The following is a 26,324-nucleotide window of genomic DNA, read 5'->3' as shown; positions in this document are numbered from 1 at the left end:
AATGGAAACCCCAGGACAGGATGAGCATCTCCCGAGTAACTTGGGGCATGATCGCGAAGGTAGGTCCGCGCTCAATACATACCATAATACTAACAATAGCATGCTGTGTGCTCCAGAGCATGGAATTATACCTTCGGACCACCTAGACAATGTTTCCACCCACTTACCATGAGCGAAAAAAACATTGGATAGTGTTGAGGATAGCACAGGGTATAGACCTCGCGATCTGAATGACAACTGGCCTATTAGGATCGTTGTCTGTTTTCCCTTTGTTCCCCCTCCCTTGCCTCATCGCGCTTTGAAACACTTGTGTATAGGCGCAATATAAATGCCATATCATCATATCATATCAGGGAGGTTGGCGTATAACCGGCATGGGAGCAACACATTTTCAGTCATTCTAACCACATTTTCTTTTCTTGTATCCACAGATCGCCACGCTGTTAATGGGAATACCACCGTGGAGCCCTTCCCTGATGGGTTGGAGATGGTCATGTTCGGTAAGTGATCGAAATTACATTAGTTATGATTACTGAGGTTAAACATGGGCACAAACTAAACATACTTACTTAGAGCACCGTGCCATCTGGTACTCTGGCTGGCATTATGAAGAATTACAACACTAAGTCGAACTGTAAAATTTCTGGGAGCCAATCAGGATTCCTGGGCATCATTTAATAGTGTGGATGTGGCCATGGATGCTGATGGCTCTATGGGCTTCTTGAGCTACTCTGGGTGATAAGCACCTTCCCGGCTTCCTCCCACTGCTGACCACTGTGTGGTTTTCTTCATTTCCCCGTCACAGGCTCCTCCCACCTTCGGCTCCCATGCCTCTGCTCTCAACTTCTCTCTTCAGGCTCTTGCTTCGCTGCTGATCTTGTGGGCCCAGTGGAAAACAAGAATGGGACTCACACTTCAGCACGCCAAACAGGTTCTATGTTCTTACATCGCCTGTTTTCTTTCGATTCGTTTTTTCTGACAGTTTTTTGTTGAAAAACTCATCAACATTTTAATTTTAAATGTTTGGGGTGTTCCCCTCTCCAACCTCCCCTCTCCTATTATTTACTACCTATACCCCACCACCCGTTCCCCTTATATACCCTTAAGCCCCCTCATATGTTTCCATGAGTTTTTTCAGCAAACTCAGAGAAAACTATTCAGAAAAAAACGTGCGATGTAACAACGTCGTACCCGCCAAACGTCCATTGCTCGGTGTCCATGTTATAAGGAATGTTATTTTTTTCCATAAGACAAGAATGTGGGCTTCCACTAACACCTGGCTCATTGGCTGAATCCTAATAGCGTTATAGCCCAGAGAAAATCCTTAAGTCTTCTTATGCACTCTCGCTTTGCTCAGTCCTATGAGATGTTCCCTTTGCTTCTGCAATTCAGGAAAGATTTGTAGACTCTACTGTTTAAAGATCAATTCACTGACTAATGCGGACCATTTATTAATTTAATTTTCATTGTTAAAATCGCAGACCGAGCTCGAGAGAAGTGGCGCGCTGCACCGCGTGTGGGTATCCCGCATTTAGGTGGCCATCTTTTAACAGTGGCACAGTACTGTGAGGTCTGATCGTTGGTATGTGCGTCCATTGGAATTAGTCCTTGGTCAGGTGTTGTTGAAAGAGCCATAGACCGACAAGACGATCATTCCCCCCATGTGGCATTAAAATATATGTTACAAACAAGAGAAACATGACAATATAATGTTGCAGACTCTAAAGAGAAACCAATAAAGAATGCCACTATATTAGTTTAGACCATATGATACTGCACTGGTGGTTCCATGTGTTAAAATCGCAGCAAAAATGGCTGTGGACGCAAAATATTGCGTCAAAAAGGCAGTGGTTTTGCTGCCGCAATCCATGTAAAGGATGCTTGGGACACCCCTGCAACCCACAAGACCCATTATACCATTTAAGGGGAGCAGGGGACACCCTGCTACCCCCGCTCCCCTTAAATGGTGTAATGGGGACACCTTTAATGGGTCAAACCACGATTCTTTGTACAGGTGACATTGTTGCGGCGATTTTATCACTGCATACCACACTGGTCTGGTTAGGTAGAAGACCACATATTGAAACAATGAACTCTTGCCTAAAATATGTGTTTCCGCTTTGCACGCTAAAGCAAGGATATTTGTTTTGCATTACTCGGCTACTGTATGGTGGACTTTTTCTGTTAAACTACGTCTAAGTTTAATTTCACTACCATATACTGGCTGACCGTGCTCTTAACCAAAAGTAGATGAACGATTGTAATTCCTCTATAACGAGCATGCTGCAACTGGGTGACATGTGGGATGGCCAGAACGGGTCCATGGAAAGTGAAAGAGTCATAGAGCATGTTTGAAGTTCTTGAAGATAAGCTGGAAGCAGAGAAGGCAAATCCTCAACGTGAAGTCACTAGTTTGTGAACCATGCCTCGCTCGCAGGTTTCAGTGTATTGAGATGGGCATACAAACCGACACATGTAGGGGAAAAGCGTTTGGATTGGATTTTGTTTTTGTAAGCTGCCTTTACCAAGCTTATCTCATTCATCATTTGGATTCCGAGTCTGGATTTTTCTGTAACGCCCACTCCCCTCATTAAACAGCTCTCGGTTGCTTTCTACATAGGTTTATAAATCACCTACACATATACATCTATTTACCACCACTCCTCGGTTTCTTCCCTCACTGCGGTTGTGGGATTGTGCAGGATATACACATAAAAGTATAAAATACCCTGGCTCTAGTCACCGGTCCTTTATAACGCATAGGAGATAGAATCACTTAGTATATCCGGTGCTGTGCTTCACTGACTCTCGCCCTATCGGAAGTGCTAACCTTTCCCTCTGGGATGAAGGTTATCCCCAGTGTTCGGTGATCTGCTGCCTATGTAAAAAATACATAGAAGAAAAACGAATCCTCCTTTTCAGCCCCCTGCATATGTGTCTGGCAGAACAGAATGCATCCTGACCCAGAGGACTGGGTGCATCAATGCACATTTAAAAACATGGTACAGGAAGAACATTGCATTCCTTTATTTCCCCTTCCTCTTTGCCCAATACAAATGATTGAGAAAAAGCAATTTTTAGAATGGATTTTCCTACGGTATCACTAATCAATATTGGCTATCCCTGTGTGGTCGGTGTCAGAGATATTGAACTATTTTGTCGCTTTCTTCAGGACCTGCTGCAACCTTGACTATAAAGGCATATCTTTTCATCAAAGGGTCAGTTGTGATTACATTGATTCCAGGAGTCCGTCTTTATATGCCATCTTTTTGTTTATAGGGAAAGACAAAGAGAAAAACAGGGAGAAACATTTTTTTCTCAATAAAATAGTTGTTAAGCACGATCCTTGAAGCTTAATGCTTCTACACTATGCCAAAAAGGAGGCATGGGGCCGGGCACCTGCCCTCCTTCAGCTGATTATGGTGTCTGTGTGTCATTGAGGCAAACATTTTGGTATTCATCTGCTATTGCAAAGGGGGTAATGGAGAAACAAGAATACCAGTAGAGAAAGGGCCTGAATACTACTAATCTCCTTGGTAACTTTTTTTTAGTAGACATATGTTAAAAATGTGGCGTATTGGTATTTACCTGAACTTAGCTTTCCATTCTGCTCCTTGGCTCCGCTGCGAAAAAAGCCTGGTATTTCGCTGCAGGCCCCATTTCATCATTTTTATACTGATTTCATTGCACATGATGAATGCGGGCCGAATTCACGCGATGACGTCACCATGTTCTCACAGTGGCACCCCTTACCCGGCAATAAGCGCTGTAGAGACGGGAGCCATCTTTGCCTCGTCTAGTCTCTTCTCCCGTCAATAGTTCTTGAAATTGCATTGTACTAGTCAACGAGTAACTGTATTTCTGCTAATGTACTCTGCATGGTTTCACGCCCATTTTCTAATATGATTATGGTTGCGTAATGACATCACCAGGAGTGCATGGCAGCGCCTTATCCTACATAGTGGGAACTAACATGATGGACACCATCTTGGCGTGTTCCCGTCTGTTATTGAACACACATCAGTTCTAAAAAATGCATTGAGATTTCTGGTGGTCTAAGGGCTGAACTTGTTCCATATACAACCAAAACGTTAGTAAAATTATTTTATTTTATTTATTTATTGAACATTTGTATGGCGCCTACCCATACAGCAGGAAGTGTTTACAGGCACCACAAGACAAAAAAGGAGGGGGGCGGGGCAGGAGAGAAAAACAACAGTAATGGTCCCATTAGGACGTGTGACATGTGTATCGTGCATGTGAAGTAACATGAAGTGCATAGGTAGGGGGAAGAACAGGGCAAGGGGTTGAGGGACAAGTTATGTTATGTTATGTTATTTTGCATTTGTATAGCGCCTTATATACCATTGGCATGGTCTGAAGGCACTTGTAGGTTGAACGCCCTTGGGAACCGAAGTTCGGGTCAGTAGAGAGAGTAGAGAGAGTTCAAAGGTGCGTGTGCGCACACAAGTGCAGGAGGGACGGGACCCACAGGGGATGGAAAAGTGCCAGGGGGAGACCAAGAGGGCCAGTGCCAGGGAAGGGAGGGATAAGGGTGAATAGTGCGAGGATGAGGATGGACCAGACTCAATGGCTAGTCAGGTAAGGGAGCCAGAGTGCAAGAGCTTATAAGTGGGTGCAGGGGAAGACCGGTTGAAAGGAAGGCCTGGCTCCATAGGACTCATGAGGGTCACAGGCAACCAGTCACAGCGGCAGATGGAGGCTAGCAAGGGATGGGGAGAGGGAAGGAGGGAGAAAAAATGAAGGCATGAGAAGTTTTTGGAACTTAAGGAGATCTGGCTCAAGAAGTAGAGGGGCAAGAAGACCATTCCAGACAGAGGCTTCTACCGAAGGGAGAGATCTACCCCCCACTCTCTGCTTAGAAAATTGTCTGATCTGCAGAGAGTTGGAGCTAGAGGACCGAAGCGATCTAGCAGTGAGGTATTTAGCTAGAGAGAGTTGGATTTAGCGAGGTCCCCGGGCCCAGAAAGCCTTGTGGATGATGCAGAGGTTCTTTAATTCGATCCTTGCCACCACTGGGAGCCTGTGGAGGGATGTGGGCCTGGGAGGATAGCTCAGGGGCAACGCGCTTGCATTGGAAGCAAGATGACGAGGAGCAACACAGGTTTGATCCCCGGGTCCGTGCTTAGAAACCGCTGGGTATTAAGCACATTATAAATAATCAATATTAATTATAACTATAATTTTAGGGCTGGAGAGATGAGGTCCCTGGATTTGAGGCCAAGGATAAGTCTTGCAGTCCTGTTCTGGATAAGTTAAGGAGGGCGGAGGGAGGAAAGATGAAGGTTAAGGAAGAGGCTGTTGCAATAATCCAGCGTGGAGAGAACCAGAGCTCTGGAGACACTGAGTTTCTGGGGGAAGGTAAAGAAGAGGAGAATGCCTTTGACAAGGTGAAGCTGAAATTGGGCCTTCCTGGCAAGGTCAGTGATGTGGGGTGAGAAGGAGATGGAGGAGTCAAAGCTGACACCCAGGTTTTTGGCTTCACAGGAGAGTGAGGGGAGGGTCCCAAGGAGGGCGCCCAGAGAGTAGGAGGGAAGGTGGGGGCAGGAGTCCCAATGAGATGGATCTCAGTCTTACTGGCATTAAGGCAGAGATTGTTATTAGCACACCATGACTGGATAGCAGTCAAACAGTCGGGGATGAGAGAGGAAGGTGAGGAGGAAGACGTAGGAGCTTGGCGGAAAGCTGTGTGTCATCAGCATAGCACTGAAAATGAGGAGAGAAGGTGGAGATCAGGTGGGCGCGAGGCACAAAGTTAATGTTGAAAAGCCGCAGCGAGAGGATAAAGGCCCGAAAGATGTCGCAGGTAGAGTGAGATAGAGGAGAGAAAAGGGCCCAGTTGCACTTTGAGAGGGCCGATTCAAGAGGAAAGAGGTCAACCAAATTACACGTGTGGCTAGTCCCATCGATGTCTAGTGTTTTATAGTCCATCATTTAATTAGTGTTCACAAAGTCAAATTGAGGATTCAATATCTAAGGGTAAAAGTGGTACAGCTATATGCGGGTATTGTCTTTATAATGTAGCCAGATGTTGCCATGGGATACCCTCATTTAGTCCATACTGATCAGTTTTTAATCTGAAGATCCAACTCTGTTCTCTCATCAGCAGTATGACATTAAAGGAATGGTTCGGGTAACATTTTTATTGTCCCTACGGGTTGGCTATGTGTTTTTAAGCCTAAGTAGCTCGATTTTAGAAAAATTTCCTATGGACCTTACCCGAGTTTTCGTCCATTAAACGCACGTGAAAACAGGCATCAGGGCGCTGCCATTTTGTGATAATCCTATCACTTGCCGCATCGCCCTGGCTGACCTGCTTTTGCGGCACTAAATCATATCCCCCGCCCCTGAGCCTGACATTATCAAAACATTCATATTCCCCGCCTCTCTCCGTGATTTTACTGTGCTGCGTAGGCAAACGCGCCCAGTCGTCTTCTACGCAACTTCACACAGAACCCGGAAACCAACACAGATCAACTCACAATGCAGCGCGCCACAAATCGGAATATGAAACTGTACTTTCAAATCAAACAGCAATACGGTACATTTGGTAAAGTACATTTATTTAACATTAAATGTTTATAGAATATTCAGCAATTGGCATATTAAATCGGAATGTCATTTTTTTCTTTTCTCTCTATCCGCAAGTCACGAGCTGTTACTTTATGGTACACAGGGTGTTGGTTTTCATTAAAAGAAACACTTGGGTCACACGGTGAACCGCAAGGCTGTTCCATCAACTAGGCACTAGGCCAGCGTAAAGGTTGATATGTTGCTTCTAGCCGCTAGTACCGCGTAAGGGCATATGGGCCCTTGGCGATCGTCCCATAAGATCGTCAAAGTGGTGCAGTTGTTTACAATAAGCTGCAGCTGGCGGTTGAAGAAACCATCTGCTGGGGTCTGAAACTGGTGACAGTAGCAGTAGGGTAGGATATACCTGTTTTGAAAACATAAAAATTATAATTAGTCTCGCCAGCCGATCTTTATTAATATTATTGATTTTATTTATTACGGCCGATCTGAAACTATTTGCTTTCAAGGATAGTGCAATGGAGTATGTTCGGCTCTAAAATCAATGCGAAAACTAACAAAATAAATCGAGTTTAACACACAATGAGAAACGACTGTTTGTCTACATGCGTGTGGAATGTGGACCTGCATGCCCATGTGCCCGGTACAAAGACGATCCCACAAACGTTTTACTTGCTCTTCATTCATTCATTCATCCATTCATTAATTCTTCATTCTGGTATAAAAGCGTCTAAAGAGTTACTTACATTATATTTGCAATTTCCATTGTGTCTCTGCGTAATGCAGTCCGTAAATCCCACTGTGCTCTTGACAACGATTTTTCGTATACTGAACTAACATGAAACTCGGTCTAGTTTCAGAATTTTCTGCCTTATCGTCTTTTACGTTATTGCACCCCTCCTTCAAATGAAGTCCTTTCGGCATGATCCCTGTCTCTCAAGGTAAAAAAACAATAGAACCTTATACTGCCAGTGTGAGTTGTGGGCCTCTTCAGGCCGCCAGCTGAAAATCAAAGCCGCTGACCTTCACTCTAAACGAGCATACATTCTTACTTTTCAACATCCCGTAGTAAAGCCATCTGTGAGAACTTGAATTTTCGAATCCATCTATGTACTAGCCCTCAATGTGCAAATGTGAACTGGCTTCTCTCCCATCTGCAACGGCTCGCTTGGCGCGTTCTGAGGCCCCCAATTTTGTCCTCGTTGTCCGCGAGCTTTGCAGCCCTAGAGAACCATAACTATGGAGACATTGACTTTTTGGGGGAAGGTCAGGGAAAGTATAACGTACCCGAGGAGTTGAGTTGAAAGTGAGATTTATTGTTTGTTTTATTATTTGCAATACGCAAGCCTTGCGAAACTTAGTTACAGCAACAAAAATATATACATACACATATTGACAAGGTCAGCGATATGAGGTGAATAGAGAGAGAAGTCAAACATGACACCCAGGTTGTTCGCCACCCAGGATGGTGAAAGGAGGGGTTAGGGTTAGCATACTTTGTATGTACACTGTACAATAACATTTATTTACAAAAAGACAATCATATTACAATTATTTAAACCGGGATTTGTACTTCACAACCAGCTCTGCTTTGGCTGGACATGGCACAGTGGCAATGTTTGGTGGCAATGGATCAGTGCTCTGCACAGAAACGTTCAAAATTCCATATCTCTGCTTCTCGAGTACAGCAACAATAAGGCTTTTTACAAAGTCGAACTCCATTTCCTCATAGACTGGTTTGATGACGCATTGCTTACTTCTTTTAGAAAACACCTTAGTGTAGCGAGGCATCCTTACATTACCCGTAGTCCTAGATTGTTCACGGCAGAGATTCTTGTTATGGGCCAAGACCGCAAGTAGAGTCCTATGTTTCATGCCCTGTATGCTGAAATGCAAGCGCTTTGGCCTGTACTTTAGGCACATATTGTGGAACACCTCCAAACCTCCTGTGTGACAGAATTCTGTCAGTCCCCTCAAATCTCTTGATAGAGTTTTATCGAAAACAATCTTCTCAATGGCTTTGTGTGTCGGTGAAGATGGAATCAACCACTTCTTCTTCCTTGCATCCTCTGGGGACAAAGGGCCATGTTCACATTGGTGGAAATGTAGGTTTTCTGACCAGCGGTGAACGTTGGTACAGTGGTGCATCAGTGACCGCCATTGTTCAAGTAGCATTTCCACTGACCCTTCACAAGTTTTGGAGCTCCACCAAAGATGGTTGCTGATAGACTGGGACCACTATGAAATACTTTCCAAACCCTTTTTTCCCCCTGCAGCCGAGATTTTCTTATTGATTGATTTAGCAAGATGCCATACATCAAATTGATGTTTAATATGTGGGAACTGCTCTCTCATTGTCTTGGCAACTGAAACGTGTCTGTCTGTGGCTATGAGGTCGATGTGCATTCCCCTTGATTGTAGATATTCCACTGATTTTATAAATCCTAGTTTCTCCATGGCCACTGAGGATGTACATTGTGTTACCTGCATGACCACCGAACTCACAATTTTCTTACTATCCATGTCCTGAAAGTGGTATTGCAGTACTTGGCAGAAAATCCAGGGCTGTCGCACTGTCCATCGCCGGCTAGCCTGAATCGTTTACCTTCGAATGTACTTGTTAGAGACAATTGTTCAATTTTCCAAGCATCACTAATGGCCGGAAACAGATAATCATGTTGGCATGTTGGTATTTGTAGTACTGCGTTTTAGAAATGAAATTAAGACCCACAAACTGAAAGAAAGACTCTAACTTTCTAAAACTGGACCCACTAAAAAGTGATGCAGCTGCACACAGTAGATTGCCCGCTGGCAGCTTCCCCAGCATTGGTTGTGCAGACCATGAGAATGCATGATTTAATCTACAGGCTGCAAGTATTTTGACATTACTGCCTTGTTTTTGACGAGTCACATGAATCAATGGCCTCCGACATACTTTCCCTCTGACGGAATGCCCACATTTCAGCATACTTATAATATCCATCAAACAACTGTCGAATACTATGTATTTGCCGTCTTTCATTAGACTGTCATCCGGTGTCACACTTGTTTCGGACTGCATCGTTGAGGACATTTCACCACAACCGAAAGAAATATCGCCGATATCAGGTTCTGATGCGTCGGTGAATGCTGCTGCTGGTTCATTCTCTGTCATTTCAACATCTTTTACTTCAACATTGATGGGAGAACACAACATTGTCGACAGCTTTTTTGGAGGCAATTTTTTGGCGGGTGTAGATTGTGTGAATTGATCTGGGTCTACTTCCGAGCTATCCTCAATAAATTCAGTATCATCTCCTTGTGGTGGTGCGGTCGCACTGTAGCAATAGTCCATTACAACTTTACTGGATTCTCCGGACACATTCATTTCATGTTCTGGCCATTGGATTTGAGCATCTCTAGTCACAACACGCGGCGTCTGAATTAATAGGTCCTCCATAGTGTAAATGGTCTGGCAAGCAACATCTCTCATTTGCTTCACTGTCTGTGTATGTATAGTTTGTAGACCCACGGGTAACTACAGGACAGATTGGAAAAGGGATGTTCAGTTTAAACACAAGATAAAGTATAGTACAATTGACTGGAAAAAACATAAAATAGTCCCCAGCACAAAGAAATTCTAAAGTTATGAACTGTTTGTAACTAACCTTATTTATGTTTATTTTATTTGCAACTTTCTTGACTCGACCTTCAACATCTGCACGCTGTAGCTCCGATTCGTTTCCGCATCTCTTCCCTTCCTCTTGCGCTGCAACGACTATATTTTCTGTATCCACATAGACAGCACGGAATGAGGCTCCATTGACTCCCTGAAACATAGTACTTTCATTACTATGTATCACAATATTGATAACATAAAACACACGTGAGGACGAACACACAGGTACATCTCAATAGCTCAACACGAATTAAACATTGTGTAGAACAATCAAACGACAAGTGTTCGAGCTCTGATGACCTAGTTCCATGGAAATGTCATTATCCATACCTCTGGCTCTGCATGGACTGCCATGAATGATTGTATTGGAGAGGAGGCATCAGCAACTCCCTGAAACACAGGACGTGCGTTAGTATGGTTTTCAATATTGTAAACATAACACACACTTGGGGTCGACGGCACAGGTACATATAAAGAGATAACCACAAATGATGCATTGTCTAAAAGAATCAAGGAATATTTAAATATGATCAGATTTAATCGACTTATTTCTCCGATTTCTTTACATCTGCATCATCTAAATGGGATCTTGTGATTGTAGTGGAAGCTCCATCGTATCCCTGAAACACAGTACTTGCGTTAATAGGGAAGAAAGCTGTTGCGCCGATTCGTATCCGATTCGTATCCGCATGGTCCCGCTTCAACTTCCCCTGGAATTACTTGAATGTCAGGCTCCGCATCACGTGCGTGGGTTGATGCTTCAACAACTGCCTGAAACATAGTATTTGCATTAGTAAGGATTACAATATTGAAAACACACACTTGGGGTCGACCGCATAGGTACATATCAATGGCTAACCACGAATGAAACATGGTGTAGAACAATCAAACAACAAGTGTTCCAGTCCTGATGATCACGGTCGATGGAGCTGTCAGTATCCATACCTCGTGCTGCTGAAGAACATCTAAGGCTGTTGTCAATGTGTGGACGCTTCAGCATCTCCCTGAAAGACAGTACTTGCATTAGTATGGATAACACTAATTATAACTGTAAACAAACACCAGGGGACGACAACTAAGGTGTATATCAATTGGAAAGCACTAACCAAACAATTGGTAAAATAATCACACGATACATAAAAACTATTACTTGACATGCATAAAACAAGTCTGTAGTGGAATAGCCAAGTATGATTACCTGATACGCGCTAGAAGTGGTTGATAACTGCGGGCACGTCACGGATGTAGAATGTTCTTGCTTCAGATTCAGTGGATAGTCAAGTAGTTGTAAAGGTAAATTATTGTTTGATAATGAAATGCAATATTAAAAAATTGCCATGTAAACGGACAGAATACTTGAGAATAATGCTATTGAAAATGCACAATATAGCACAGTTCCCTGTGCCCACAAATAGATTTCCTTTGGGGGTTATAAATCGAAAAATAATTTATTGATAAATGTCATTATTCAAAAAGCTATACACCCATATCAATATCGAAAGTATTACAAGGGACACAACACCTAAAATATCAATTAATCCATTCGGCTACCTACACACTACCGCAAGGCCTAAAGCTAAATCCGGACACTTGACTCACCAGTGGCGGAATGTGGACGAATAGAGCTGGAATAGCGTTTGCGAGCAATTTTTATGCCGTTCGTCGTTTATTCTTCTTTGTTACCCAAGATGTGGCGTACATGTTCGAGGAAAAGTGCCGGCTGCAGATGCGGTATCGATCACCCCTCTTGTCCTCAAAGACTTGCTGGACTCGACCTTCAAGCTCTTCCGGTGGATATCTGCAATGTCTGACCCATTCTCTTATTCGATCAACAGTTTTAGGGAATACATGCATTGTAGTGCCTTCAGATTTAGCATGGGTCTTCGAAGGGCAACCGCTAATCGAACAGGCAGGCATTGTTGAAAATTCTGAAAAGTAAATATCAAGATAAATAAAAATGTCATAAAAAAGTAAATGAACCATACCATGCTCAATGCAAGGTTTGTTTTGGTCGCCGGAACTATACCAGTTCATCATGTGCGGCTTAGTATTTGCATAAGTTACAGACATTTTTTAAATGATGTGACTAAACTCTGAACATGTGACTCGTCCCTTGGATGTTCTGTCTTGCACAAGAAGGAAACATGCTTACATTATAGACTGGACCCCCGAAGGATGCAATTCGATGACAATTGACGCAGATGAAAATAAATAGATCTATTGATAGCATAACAATTGAAACTCAAGTCAATAGCAATGAGACCAATGACCATAGCACTATTGGGTACTGTAATCGCAAATAGATAGAAATGTAAAAATAACTGAAATATGACTAGGATACATGGCCTTACCTTGACCAACAAACAGTTGGATTCAGCAGGCCAAGCAGTATGTTGCAGGAGAACAGGTAGATGGCCACAGGTAGCACACTGACGAGTTTGCTCGAAGCGGTCACAGATAGCACGACGACGAGCAGATTAGCATAGATCTCAGTGCTTCTCAGGTAGAAGATTCAGGAGTTGACTTGCAAAGCACAAAGAGGTTCTCATGAGACATATCAAGTGGTTTATAAAGTATTAGAAACAGGGGTGTGTTTGTGAATGAATGACGTGTGTATGTCGTGGTATTATGTTGTTTACAGGGGGGTGGCCTGCCTCAGGGGAGGCCTGCCTGGAGACACGGGGTCTGAGGAGGCCATGTGAGCGATGGCCCCTGGGCGTGGGATACCTTTTGAAGTGTACATGCTGTTTGGCACCTTGGCCGTTTGCGCCCGTGACAGCCCCCCATGCCAGCGCTCATCCCTGGGTGCGAACCGCCTTTGATAGAGGGGGGTGGGATGGATGGGCCGGTGGGCATGCAGGCAAGTGTGTGGGGGCGAGGGGCCATCAGGCTCCTCTCATCCTTTACTTCTCAGTAGAAACTCGGACCAAGTGCCTCCAGTAGTGGGTTCGCCCCTTGCCCTTATGTGATGTTAACTTTGGTTGACATTCGCGTAGATGGGACCACTGAGCAGGACACGGGGCATCCATTTTTGTACCCCCTTTCCACTCCATCTTGGTGACCAGGCCTCACTGCGCAGAGCACATGGCCCCCACCCTCGTTCCCACTCTGACTGGAAAACTCCAGAGGTAATAAATGTAACACATCACTCTTCCTCTGAGATCACTGTCCTGCATGTGAACCAGCCTGAACTAAGCACATAGCTCGTTCATCTCCACAAACGTGTCCTTGCCCACGCACCCTCGCCAGTGGAAACTTACTGCCATTCTGACCCTGTGTCCCTGCAAGGTATTCTCTTCATGTGCTAGACCACTTACCACGCCATGATGCCAACCTAGCAGATCCCCAACTAACATTAGACCCCTACTGCAGTATATCGTTGCCTATCAATAACAAATCCCACATACCGGAGATTCTTGTGAGCACAGACCCACACTTCAAACAGTGTATTATAGTGGTCAAGACCCTTAACCTAAGGCCTGTATAATCCAATGTTAATTGATAGTATAGATATATGTGTGACTTTTATAGAGACATAACCAACTGAAAGACTTTGAACAAGTGTTATTTAGTGCATGCATTATTGAGAATATATTATGTTAGCTTAGATAGTGACCACCCTTCTTCACAGCGACCTGACCTTCACCCATTCGGAGCACAGATGTCTGACGTCCATCCTTGAATGGAGATACACTTGATTCATTTAAAAAATCGAAACAACCGTTGTTAAAATATATGTGGTGTTTTATTTTGTATCTTATTTTGATGACACAAAAATACAAGACTTTACACATTGTACAGGTCAGGTTGCAGCACAGCGAGAGAAAAAATCCCCTGTACTGAACGCTGTCACTTGGGAAAGTTTCTCTTATGGCACGAACGGCACAGGCGGGTATTACTCTTCGAACGCGGTGTCCAAGCCTCCCGTGAAGCCACCATGTAAAGGAACGATAGGCCACCAGCCTGTACCACCTGTGAAAAGGAATGAAACAAACTGTTTTTAAATGACCAAGAAGGAATGAAACAAACTGCTTTTTAACTGCCTCCCGTGAAGCCACCATGTGAAGGAACGATAGGCCACCAGCCTGTACCACCTGTGAAAAGGAATGAAACAAACTGTTTTTAAATGACCAAGATAAGTTTAATAAACGTTTGTTGTCAATGACAATTCTTGTAATTAATGGCATTCTTCTCGGACAAATGCTATCTAGACACTGCACACTATTGAACGACTTTCATGTGTTACAATGATATGTATATGTAATTTTGGATATAGTAGAAGACCATGAAATAGGAGTGGCATGACAAGCAGAGTATACTTACTCGTTACTTGGATTACGAGGACGAATAGTTGCGTGAAGTTCGTGCATAAGCACCATCATTATCCTCAACACGGACCGTGTGAGGCAGGCTGCCCTGAAGTCTGGCAGCTCGGTGATGCATTGCGGTCGTGGCTTCCGAAATGTAGGCCACGCATCCCGAGTTTTCACAGCAGCAGCAGTTCTCGTCTTCGGTTGGCATTAGCTCGCACCGATTGCATGTGCACTAGGTGGAAACACCGTCCATGCGACTAGGTCCAGGATCTTCAGCTGTTGAATCGTCCTCCCAACTGCCATCCGAAGACCCATCGTTTTCGCGTGTTTCCCTTTCCAGAAGTTCCTCCTCGGTATACTCGGGCTCGTACATGTAGGGCATGTGTGTTAAACAAACTAAAATAATTTATAGCAGTGGTACTGGTATCTGTTCACACGGGCTACAAGCAACGAAGGTAGCTGACCAGAGCACAGAAACGAGTCACAGAATACTCAAAGTAACACAGAGAGAGGAATGGAATCGAAAATCTGCTGCTGTGTATTGTGAAACGGTCTGTTTATACTTATTGAGGAAAGAGGCGTCCTGCCCTTTCCATGGCGACACGTCATTAGCTGAAGCGCAGCGAATGTTGACACGAGACGTGCTTTGGCGTTGTGAAATGGGCGGTACGTGTCTGCTGATGACAGGCTCAGGGGCGGGGGATATGATTTAGTGCCGTAAAAGCAGGTCAGCCAGGGTGTTCGGGCAAGTGATAGGATTATCACAAAATGGCAGCGCCCTGATGCCTGTTTTCGCGTGCGTTTAATGGACGAAAACTCGGGTAAGGTTCATAGGAAATTTTTCTAAAATCGAGCGATTTAGGCTTAAAAACATATGGCCGACACGTAGGGACAATAAAAAATGTTGACCGAACCATTCCTTTAATATCTCCACCCCTAGTCAGTATCTTGATTTGTTCCAAAACTGTCCATTTAAAAATGCTCTCAATATGATTTTCTTTCAAAAAATGTTCCACCATCAGTGTATCTTCTTTCCTGGTTCGAATTCAAGAGTTGTGTTCAGTTATTCGCTTACTGGCCGGTCTATTGGGTATGCCAAGTCACAGGACACCACTTCCTGCGGCTGAGGACAGACAGGAAGTTGTGGGCGAAAGGTGAACTATTACTGCGTCAGGACAGGAACAAAATGGAAATGTGAGGTCTATCCTCACATGAGTAGGACCTAAGTGTATTAGTTCAAGGAGAATACATAAGATTAGCAGCTGGGGCATGGAGTGCATATAATCAAGTTTCTTGGATTCTGGGATGTATCTCATGATCCAGGCCGTGTTCTAAGCAAGTTTAGAGCTGCTTGCACAGTCTGCCATTTCTCTCCACTCACCTCCCCTTTCACCAGTCACTGACTCTGCCCATCTGCCGCTCTCACTCACCTTTTTTCTGTTATGGTGGCGTCACTGCAGCCGCCACTCATAGATCCTGGGCTGATATGGAAATGGATGACGGGTAGAGCCATGCCTTCCATTTCCATGGTGGCCATCTTGGGTGAGTATTTGTTTGAATGAATGAGTCGAGGCGAGAGCTCCACCCGTTCATACAAAAAAGTACCTTGCTATCAGTAACCTGGTTTAGAAACCTGGTGTGCTAATAGCCATAAGAACCTCAACTGTGGGCTTCACTGGCCGGTAACACAGCTGGGGCCCAGTGTTAAGACCCTCACTTCGCTCGAGCTATAACTTGAGCCCTAGGCTATTACCGCCCCATAAAGCCCACAGGGGAGTTTATAATGCTATATTATTACCTATACTATTGTCTGTCATTGGTAGCCCAGCATCCAGCTTACAACGACCAATGATGAAAAGTGGGATCCTGGGCTATCATATGAACACTGCGAATGATAAATATACTAAAGCACTGTCTATTGTCATCATTATCCGCTGCTCTGGTACAAAAGTTACTAAGGCTCTCCAAATAGACCCTCTGTGTTGAGCTCAACTAGGATGTCTGATCCAAGGGAAATGGAATTTGCAAAGCATTACTGAAAAGCAATGAAGTAGTGTCATATTAAATTATATTTCAATAAAAAGTAAAAAGGGGAGTTTTTCACAAAATCATGTGAAACGGCATGTGTGATCTTCAGACCTAGTGGTAAGCCATTTTAGAATAGGCTTAGCAATCATAGAGGGGGGTGACATCACTTCTCCCCGCAGGGGAGCCCTTCTCTGTGAGGATAGGGAGGGGAGCCCGTTACATATTTCCCCTAGGGGTGGCAGAAAGCGGGACCTCACAGGGAGAGACTCCTCTCTTGGGATCAAGGACTACCATCCCATCAAGGAACTCCTGAGGCATCTTTATGAGGAGTCGACAAGAAAATCTGATTACCACTCAAGTCACTCAAAACCAGTTACAATCTGTTACTGCAGTACCCCCAAGAATCCACCTCATCAGGCTAGTTGTACTGTGAAAAAGAAGAATGTGATAACCATACCGAGAACTCAATGGTTGGAGCCAGCCCCACTGGGACAAAGAAGATAGATCAAGGAGCAACAAGTCCTCAAACGAAAGAAACAAAGGACTTGTTAGAGTTAGGCTCGGCACAGGGAGCGCTGGCGCAGCAATGAAAGGACAGACAGGGAGCTCCGTACACACGTGTCCTCTTTATTTTAACAGGAAACCGGAACTGCACTCTCTCCCCGCCCCACCCACATCACTTCCCTTTCCCATTCATTCCCTTGTTCCCCCCACCCCCCGTTACCTTGGCGACATCAACGTGACATATCCCCCCATTTTAAACAGTTACCAGACTCTTTGCAACAGGCGACGGTCTGGTGGGCTTCTAGTCCATTTCCTCAATCCATCGGCAAGGTCTGTTCCGGGCCCTCTTTGGCCGTGCCTGACTCCACCCCAGTCGACGGTCCGCTCTCCGCCTTTTCTTTCCCCACGCCGGCTCCGATTCATCCGAGTCCCACTAATCTCCTTGATAGGGATCATCTGACTCATAGTCCAAGTGAGCCAGTACTCTCCCGCTCGGACGCTGTGTCCCCGTCTGTGGGAGTTCTTTGAAGTGGGACGAGTTCCTCGTAACAGATCCCTCTGACCCTTGGGCAGTGATCATGGATCCCTTCTTCTGAGTGACAAGTAGGGGCTCTTCGCGGAACGCTGACGTGTGCTTGTGTATCAGCGGATGTCTGACCGCCACCACATCTCCTACTTCTATTTGAGAGGCCTGTGCCCGCCTGCAGGTGTCTGCGTATTCCTTCATTCGGCTTTTGCCGATTCATCCCGCTCCCGCACCTGTGGGTCAAGAGCAGGGGGTGGGCTTGTAAAGGCGGTCCCAGACATGACCTGTACCTCTTGCCCTCATTTCGAGGTACCAGGAGCGTACTTGGCAAGGTATGTGATGTATGAAGAGCAAATGAACCTACAAAGAGCTGCACTGAGACTCTGCCCAGTATACATCAGAAGATCCATACCTGTTGAAGCACCCATAACCAGACAACCCTGGGCAGCACGGTACCCTATCAGACAGCCATACCAGCTGCTGATACGAAACGAAGAGTACCTACAGACGGTCCACAAAGAGACGCAAAGGGTCTAATGGAAGGCCAGTGGAAATAACACAAGGGCCTGAACAGACTTGTGAATGAACAAAAGCAGCTAACGAAGATAAAACACCAGTTCAAGTAATTACGAAAATAAATGTAATGGACGCAGAGAAGAGACATTGGAAACAGTGCTACGCGACAAGATGGAAGCAACCGACCTGTTAAACGTGTGTAAATAGGCTTGAAACGCAAGATGCTAAGCACTGCTTGCAATGCTTAGTAGAAGATAGAGCGGCAAGCGCCAACCATATATCTACCTCAATAAGGCACATTATACAAGTACGACTCCATTTTGTAAAAGCAGAAATGTACTCAGGCGGCCAGAGGCCGGACAGGCCAAGTTTCGAAATCCAGCCAAAGGCAAGAGAAGGAGCAGAATCGAAACTCAACAAAGAGCGGCTCATGCCTAAGAAATCGAGGTCACCCAGATAAAGGGAGGAGAGCGTCAGCTAACAAAACTCAAACTTCAGAGCATTCCAGCCTGCCTCATGAAGGTCAAGATAAGGGGGGCCCATGCAGGTGGTGAGGCTGAAACAGAATTAAATGCACTAAAAGCTGGAAACCGAAGTAAATTCATGGTGAACTAACACGTGACCAGCCAGGCGCGAAGAAGTACCATCGCCTGATGTCATCCAGGACCCGAGGATGCCATAACCTTCCCGATAAGAGACTACAGTTTCGAGGCCATCCTTAGCCAACTAATTGACACATCGCAATAAAACGCTGATTGATGGAAGGGAGGCAGGGTGAAACTTGCGACACCAGGCACAGGGGTGTCCATTCTGCATGCTGCTAATTAAAAGTGGAAATTTATGTCTAGGGGTGTAACCTGTCCAATCACAAAGGACCAAGTTATCTGGAGTCCTATAGATACTGTAACCAATAGGACGTCGTAGTTGTAGTGACGTCTATCATGCGTGATGTAGAGGGATGGGCGTAGATGCCCACCCGATAAGAGTTATCCAATCCGCATGCCCTATTACCATATACAGATATAGCAACTATACTTAAGTTACCTTTCCTAACCAATTAAATTGCATGACGAGTTTTGTAGAGTTCGACGTCAATGATGACGAGTTTTATGCATAAAAGTTGCTGTTCAACTGAAGTTCGAGGAAGTCGGAGCGAGACAGGTGTTCGCAATGCTGCTGATTTCCATTTGTTTCTCTGTTTGATGTACTTGTCATTAAATGGACTTCCCTTTGCCAGCTTACTGAGTCCTCATTATTGAGTCGTGTTGGAGTAAGTGAATCCTGCACCCCCTGTCCTCACATGGTGCAGCTATCTTGTCTTACAAGTTCTAGAGGGTGAGCGCTGACCTATTGGCCTGTCAGTGAATTCTTCTCCTCTAGAACACTTGGTAGCAGAGGACATTTTCGGCCATTGATAATTGATTACTAATACTAAGACACCTTTAGACCGACGGCACAAAGTAACTCTAGGCCTTCGGCAAGATCACAAGTCCTTTCGCCATTCCGGCTGAGTAGACTGAGAAGCTCCCCGTGGACAATGATAGAGTAAAATTCCAAAAATCGCCAGTGGGTCTGAAGAACCCGCCTTTCCAAGCATAACCATTCTCATTCCCACGGGCAGCCAATCGGACGAAAACCTTAAAATCGGGAAAAGGAAGGGGCTGTGATCCCGAAATTCTAGAGAGGAAACGATGCGATCGGTGAGTTAAACAGTAAACTCATTACTTTGGCAAATGTCTTGTAGGCATTGAAGCAAGTAGGGGAAAGGTAACCGATGGCGGCTGAGAAAAAATAAAGTAGAGAAGACTGTATATATATAGGGGTTAATGACTCGAGCATAAGAAATAAAGAATGGATACCGGGGGGACAACCGAGATAAAACGTAAGGATTACCAGGGGGGCACCTGAGACAAAACGTAAGGATTACCAGTGGGGTACCTGAGATAAAACCATAAGGATTTGCCTTATTCCTGTGCTTTAAAGAGTGGTCTGAAGAAAAGTGAACTCATAGCCCACAGAAGGGGGACGATTAGGATACAGTGACAATTAAAGACGGCATCAAAGGGGTTTGTTTACACCCCATGTCGGGGTATTGATTAGAAGGCAGGTATACATGTGTCCATGTGTCCAGCTGGTGTTCGTCTAGTCTGTCGAGTGTGTGTCATATGTGTCTTGTTGTATGTCAAATGTAAAATAATTGTATTAATGATAGGTTGAAATGCATTTTGGCTTTACGCGATTCTGTAACTAAGAGGGAATCGCCATTGAATTGATGGGTTTTGAGTAAATTTTTGGTATAAATATTGGCGGGAAAAGATTGGATTGGAACCTGCGTATGTGGTGCTCGCTCATACCATTGAAAGGTTAAAGAACTGTATAAATACTATTAGTGACGAAATTAAAAATGGATGAAGTTATCCCACTTGCGCATTTGTGCAAGCAGCTACTCAAGCATGCACCAAAACTAAAGAAATACAGCACGGAGTGGGTCAAGGGTACCGCCAATAAGATGTTTATGCCGTGGCCCCAGAATGGGTCACTCTCTAAGGCTGTTTTACAGCATATGACTACCTTCCTACATGCCACATATACAGGCAAGAAGCTAGAGAAACGTCTTGGTGTTCTAGAATTGTGGAAAATCTTCAAAGAAACGAAGGTGGAAGAACCACCCACAGACTGGATACTAAATGTATGTACGGAGGGGGGTGAGACACCTACCGCGCCAAAAGTCCCGCCTGAGCCAGTCATTGAAGGAAGCAAGTCAGAGGGTCTTTACCCACAAAGAGAAATTAAGGCAGCCACGGGGTATAGCAACCCCGCATATGAGTTGCCTACATACAGTAGTGACGATAATAAGGGAAAAGAACAGGAAAACAATATCGCCTACGCAGTCTCAAGGGACAAAGATATGCGAAGATGAAGGGAAAGATTGGGCACGGAGTTGTGTACCTCCAGATAAAGGGAAAGAGGGAAATAAACGTAAAGGAAATGAAGGTGGAGGTGATGAGATAGCATTTGCGAAAGACAAATGGATGGCAGGCCAGATATTACTGAAGTTGGATGGAAAAAGAAGTGATGATTTGAGGCCAGGGGAGAGGTCTGATGGGACGCAAAGAAGAGAGAGAGAGAAAGGGATGGAAGTAAGGGATGAAAGGAGAAGAAAGAAGGATAGGCTAAGGCGAGAACAACTATATTGCAAAGAGCAAGGAATAGCGCTCAGTCGCACACAGTACGCAGCCTATAAAAAGTACAGGCAGAACATGCTAAAGTTAGAGGAAGAAAGGAGAGTGCACGAAAGTATGGTAAAAAAGCAGGTAGATGAGGAAAGTAAAAGGGCAAAAGAACATAGAAATGAACGTATGAGGGAAGTAGATAAGGCTAGAGAAGAAGCGAAGAAGTGAAAGGAAATAGACGAGGAAGCAGAACGTAAGCACAGACAGAGGGCACAGGATCTTGAATATTTGGAGCGGGAATTGATTAAACCCAATCCTACAATAGAGTGGGAAGACATAGAAGAATTATTTCTTGCAAGCGATGCGGTGCCAGGTACAAGCGGGACAAATATTGAAGATGACTTCGACACCAGAAGCATCGGGGAAACGATCGATAAAATATACGATGAGATGGGGCTAGAACAGGTATCCGATGGGGTAAGGGAAGATGAGCACTTAGAGAGAACTCAGCTATATGACACTGAGGATGTCACCCGAAGTAGTGGGAGCAAGGGACTGTCCCTAGACAGGATGGAGATTGGGCAGAACGAAGAAGATGCAAGAAGTTGTGTAAACTGGGAGTAGTCAGGATCTGACTCCGGGGGGGAAACGGAGGATGTGGCACATGAAGAAGGGAGACGGTGCGAAAAACGGCTCCCAGGGGACCAAGAGGTACGATGGTCAGACGTTGCGGGTCCACAAGTAGGGCACTGAAGTCCGCTGTGCAGTCCAGCCAACATGAAGAAACACCCCACGGTCAGAGGGGGGCATCAGCACCTGCCTATGCAGACAGATTAAGGGCATTGCCAGGTAGACGGCGATGCAGGAATGCTACTCCAGCAATAGATCGGAGAGCTATGGGGAAAGAAAAGGAGGACTGTGCATTCCAATTCCCGTTACTAGAAAAGGGGGGAGCAAGACCACAATATATTCCATGGCCACACATGGACCGAGAGAACCTTAATAATAAGCTTCCAATGTTGACATCGGGAGCCGGAAAGTGGATACATGAGTTAGAGAAAATGACGGGGGTGTCACCTTAGCTATAGGGGACATTAAGGGCCTCCTAATTGCCATACTTGGTGAGAGAGCAGATGATGTATGGAAACGGGCAGGCTACCCTAGGGTAACACTAACACCTCCCATGACGGAGAGCCATTTAATAACTGTAGGGCAGCAGTGTGGAAAGCCCTGCGAACGCTATATCCAAACACGTCTGATATGAGAGCTATAATGACTCGCAAAATGAAAGAATCAGAGGATCCGTTAATTTATATCCAGAATTTTCAAGACGCAAGGGTACTCGGAACACATGAGTCTTGGACGAAATCTGTCCCTGTATTTTACCACATATTATGCCAGGGGTTGCCTGAACCGGTGCAGAAGCAGCAAAAAAAATTGGTAGGAATAGAAGCAAAACCATGGGCCGAAATACAGTTGACAATTGCACACTACTGTAGATTGTTACAAGAAAAGAACCGGAAGAAAGAGGCAACTTGTAAAGGCGAGGAGGAGAAGCTGGTGCAAAAGAAGCTCTCGAAGTATGCTCTTGAGGGAGCCATGCTCACCAGCCCAGCCGAACCAAGCGCACAACACGTAATCAACCCATCGCAGAATAATCAGGTTAATGCAGGATTTTATACAAGAGGAAGGGGTTTTGGAGGAAGAGTATGGCAGAGTAATCAAGGAGGGTTTCGAGGTAACCAGGGAGGCTTTCAGAATAATCAAAATGGCTTTCAGAACACGCAGATGGTCGGTCCAGCTGTGCCAGATGGACAGATGGCCCGACCACCGCCAGTGTGTTGGCTGTGTGGAATGACAGGACACGTGGCGTGCATGTGCAGAACCCAAGGCATGTGGCAAAATAGCTAAGGGATGGGGGCAGGCATGGTGAATCAGCCTGCCGTCCCGCAGTAGGGCGGTGCACAAAATTACACAGTGCAGCCACAGGCGTCAGGCATGCAGCAAGGTGCACAGCAAGTGGTTCAACCACCGAACATGGGGAATTTGCCACAGGGACAACCCCTGCAGGCACCACCACAGATGGCACAGGGTATTAATTCCAGAGGGGGAATTAACCCTGGAAATGGGGGAACTCACAAGTATACAGTAGGCCGAACTTATATATGAAATAGAACAGCTCACGGGGGACTCTGATGTGCTCTATCCTATCAGTGACACCAAACCCTAACAGGGAACCGAGGGTGAATGTCACCATAGGGGGTAAAGAATATTCCTTCTTAGTTGACACGGGTGCAACACGCTCATGCATACGAGAGGGCAAATTTTCCTTGTCCGGCGAGGCTATAGATACTCAGAGTTTCACTGGAGCTCATAGTAGAGTTCCCTTTACAGACGCACTCCCAATCACAGTGGGAGAGCGTGAAATGAATGTACCCCTTTTATATTCACGTCAAAGCCCAGTAAATATTCTGGGCCGAGACCTGAGGACTAAATTACACATGACCATCTCGTTTACAGAGAATGGTATAGTGTGCCTCACTCCAGGAATGCATTATTCAAACGTGTGCGAAATGATCAGAGCATACTCAGGACGTATAGCCATGAGAGCTGTACCGTTAGAGCCAGAAGTCTTTGCATATGGCGTGCGTGTGCTTATGGTGGGACTGCCAGGCTTCGCAGATAGAACTATGAGGATACCTGATGAGTTTTTCTTCAGGCCAAGAATACCCATGCACGAAGAGGAGGGACAAGTATTTCCCTTAATGATACAATCTGCCGCAGTGCGAGGGAAAGTGGTATTGGTCGAAGGATATGATGATGAAGGCAGACAATGGGGTGCGATTATCGCCATCGAAGAAGGGTATCGAGTGACTGACATCACCGATGACGATCTGTTCGAAGAGCACCCTGACCTAGAGGAGACAAGAGTGGAAGTAAGTCTCACATTTTGGGTCAAAATGATCAGACGGGAGGTGCCACAGAGAATGATGTTGGCGCTGGTACGTCCAGAAAACTTTGATGACGTCATGGCCCAAGTGCCTGCCACAGTATGGACTACAGGGCCCTATGACATAGGTCTCCTGAAGGGGGCAGGTGAAGTGAAAATGAAACTGAAACCAGGAGCAATTTTACCACGAGCGCGACAATATACCATGTCCAGAGAAGCAGATGAAAGGATCGCAAAGACAATTTCCGCCATGATGGAGCAGGGCATTTTAGTGACGTCAGAATCACCTTGCAACGCAGTGATTTACCGTGTCAAAAAAATCGAAGGGAGGGACTTGGCGTTTAATCCAAGATTTACGAGCATTAACCGATATAGTTGAAGCCGAGTTCCCTCTAGTCCCTAATCCATCCACAATACCGTGTAACATACCCACTGAGGTAAAATATTTCACGGTGATCGATTTGAAAAATGCATTTTTGTTCAATCCCGTTGCACCATGATTCTAAAGACCTGACGTCATTCACTTTAAGACAAATGCACCTGAAAAGTATGAGGTTGCCACAGGGGTATTGCGAGACCCGTCTATTTTCAACAGAGTCCTGCAAATGGACCTAAGCAATATTGCGGTGGACAGTGTTGTTTTGCAGTATGTAGATGACATTCTGATCTACAGCACCACTGAAGAGCAATGCAGGTGCGACTCTATCCAGCTATTGACTAAACTGGCTGAGAAGGGATACAAAGTTGACAAGGAAAAACTGCAGTACTGTCAACAGGAGGTGTTGTACATAGGGCAACTAATCTCTCATGAGGGGAAAAAGGTAACCCCAGAAAGGGCTGAAGCCATCATGAACACGGCCAAGCCGCGCACGATAAAACAAATGCAAAGCTTCTTTGGCCTGTGCAATTATGTCAGAGCATGGGTCTTTGACTACAGCTCATATACCAAGCCCTTGCTGCAGGCCCTAAAGAAGGCCCAGGTGACAAGGGAAGATATTGAATGGACTGAGGCAATGGAAAAGGGGTTTACAGAACTCAAGGGGGCAATTTGTAAGGCCCCAGTTCTCAGGATTCCTAATTATGCAGAGGAGTTCTATCTGTTCTCACATACTGATGGTAATTTTATGACAGCAGTGCTCGTGCAGCGAACCTCGCTGGGGTACAAGCCCCTAGCATATTACAGCGGGAGTCTGGACCCGGTCATGAAGGGCCACTTCCCATGGGAACAAAACCTAGCTACTGCCGCGTTCGCTATCGAAAAGGCGTCATCCATTGTGATGGGGTGCTCCATGACATTGTTTGTTGAACACTCACTGTTCGCCATACTAGAGAAGCCAAAGGGCACACTGACATCTCAGAGAGCATCCGCCTATGAGGTGATTATCTCCAATCCATCGATCAAAATAGTGCAATGTAAAACTGTAAACCCTGCTACGTTCATAGCTGAGCCAGTCACAGAGGGAGAACCTATACATGACTGTGCGAACTATGAGGAATTCTATGATGAGATCCCCAGGGTAAAAGAAAATTCCCTGGCAAGGGGAGAGATCGTCTTCATTGACAGGTCTTCGAGAATCGACCAAGAAGACGGACAAAGGTATACAGGCGTGGCTGTGGTAAAACACCTAGCGAATGGAGAGCTTTGAGTACTCGTTAGTGCACGAATACCATCTCATTATTCGGCACAGTCTGCAGAACTATTGGCATTGATACTCACCATTGAGAATCATGCAGACCAGGAAGTAACGATGTACAGTGACTCGGCCTATGTGACATCCACAGTGCACGCAGGCTTAGCGCACTGGAAAAGGAGGGGCTACCTCCGAGCAGACGGCATGCCAGTGCAGCACGCAGCCTTATTGGACAGGCTGATAAAAGCACTACAGCTCCCAGTGGGCATAGCGGTCGTGAAATGTGCCGCTCATACCAAGGAGACAGATTTCGTGTCACGTGGAAATCATGAAGCGGATACGGAAGCCAAGCACATGGCATCCATATCTGTAACAATCATGGACGTGGAGGTGGCACATACCCATGAGAGGATGATGGTAGCGCGAGCCACACCAGAAGCCTATTGCAATATGGGGCAGACTCAGCTAATGGA

General features: G+C 45.4%; 1 protein-coding gene across 1 annotated transcript in view; it reads left to right on the top strand.

Moving 5' to 3' along the window:
- LOC138504694 (peptide methionine sulfoxide reductase MsrA-like) overlaps nt 1–26,324 on the top strand; it is a 351,651-nt gene that overhangs the window by 109,863 nt on the left and 215,464 nt on the right. Inside the window, exon 2 of the mRNA XM_069625255.1 lies at nt 432–500. Within this exon, the coding sequence (XP_069481356.1) occupies nt 432–500 (69 nt within the window). The remainder of the gene's footprint in view (nt 1–431; nt 501–26,324) is intronic.

This window comes from Ambystoma mexicanum, chromosome 11, assembly GCF_040938575.1.
Source record: "Ambystoma mexicanum isolate Mex_15411 chromosome 11, UKY_AmexF1_1, whole genome shotgun sequence".
Classification (NCBI taxonomy): Eukaryota; Metazoa; Chordata; class Amphibia; order Caudata; family Ambystomatidae; genus Ambystoma; species Ambystoma mexicanum.
Note: the sequence above shows the minus strand (reverse complement) of the source record. Positions and strands in the feature narration are given on the sequence as shown.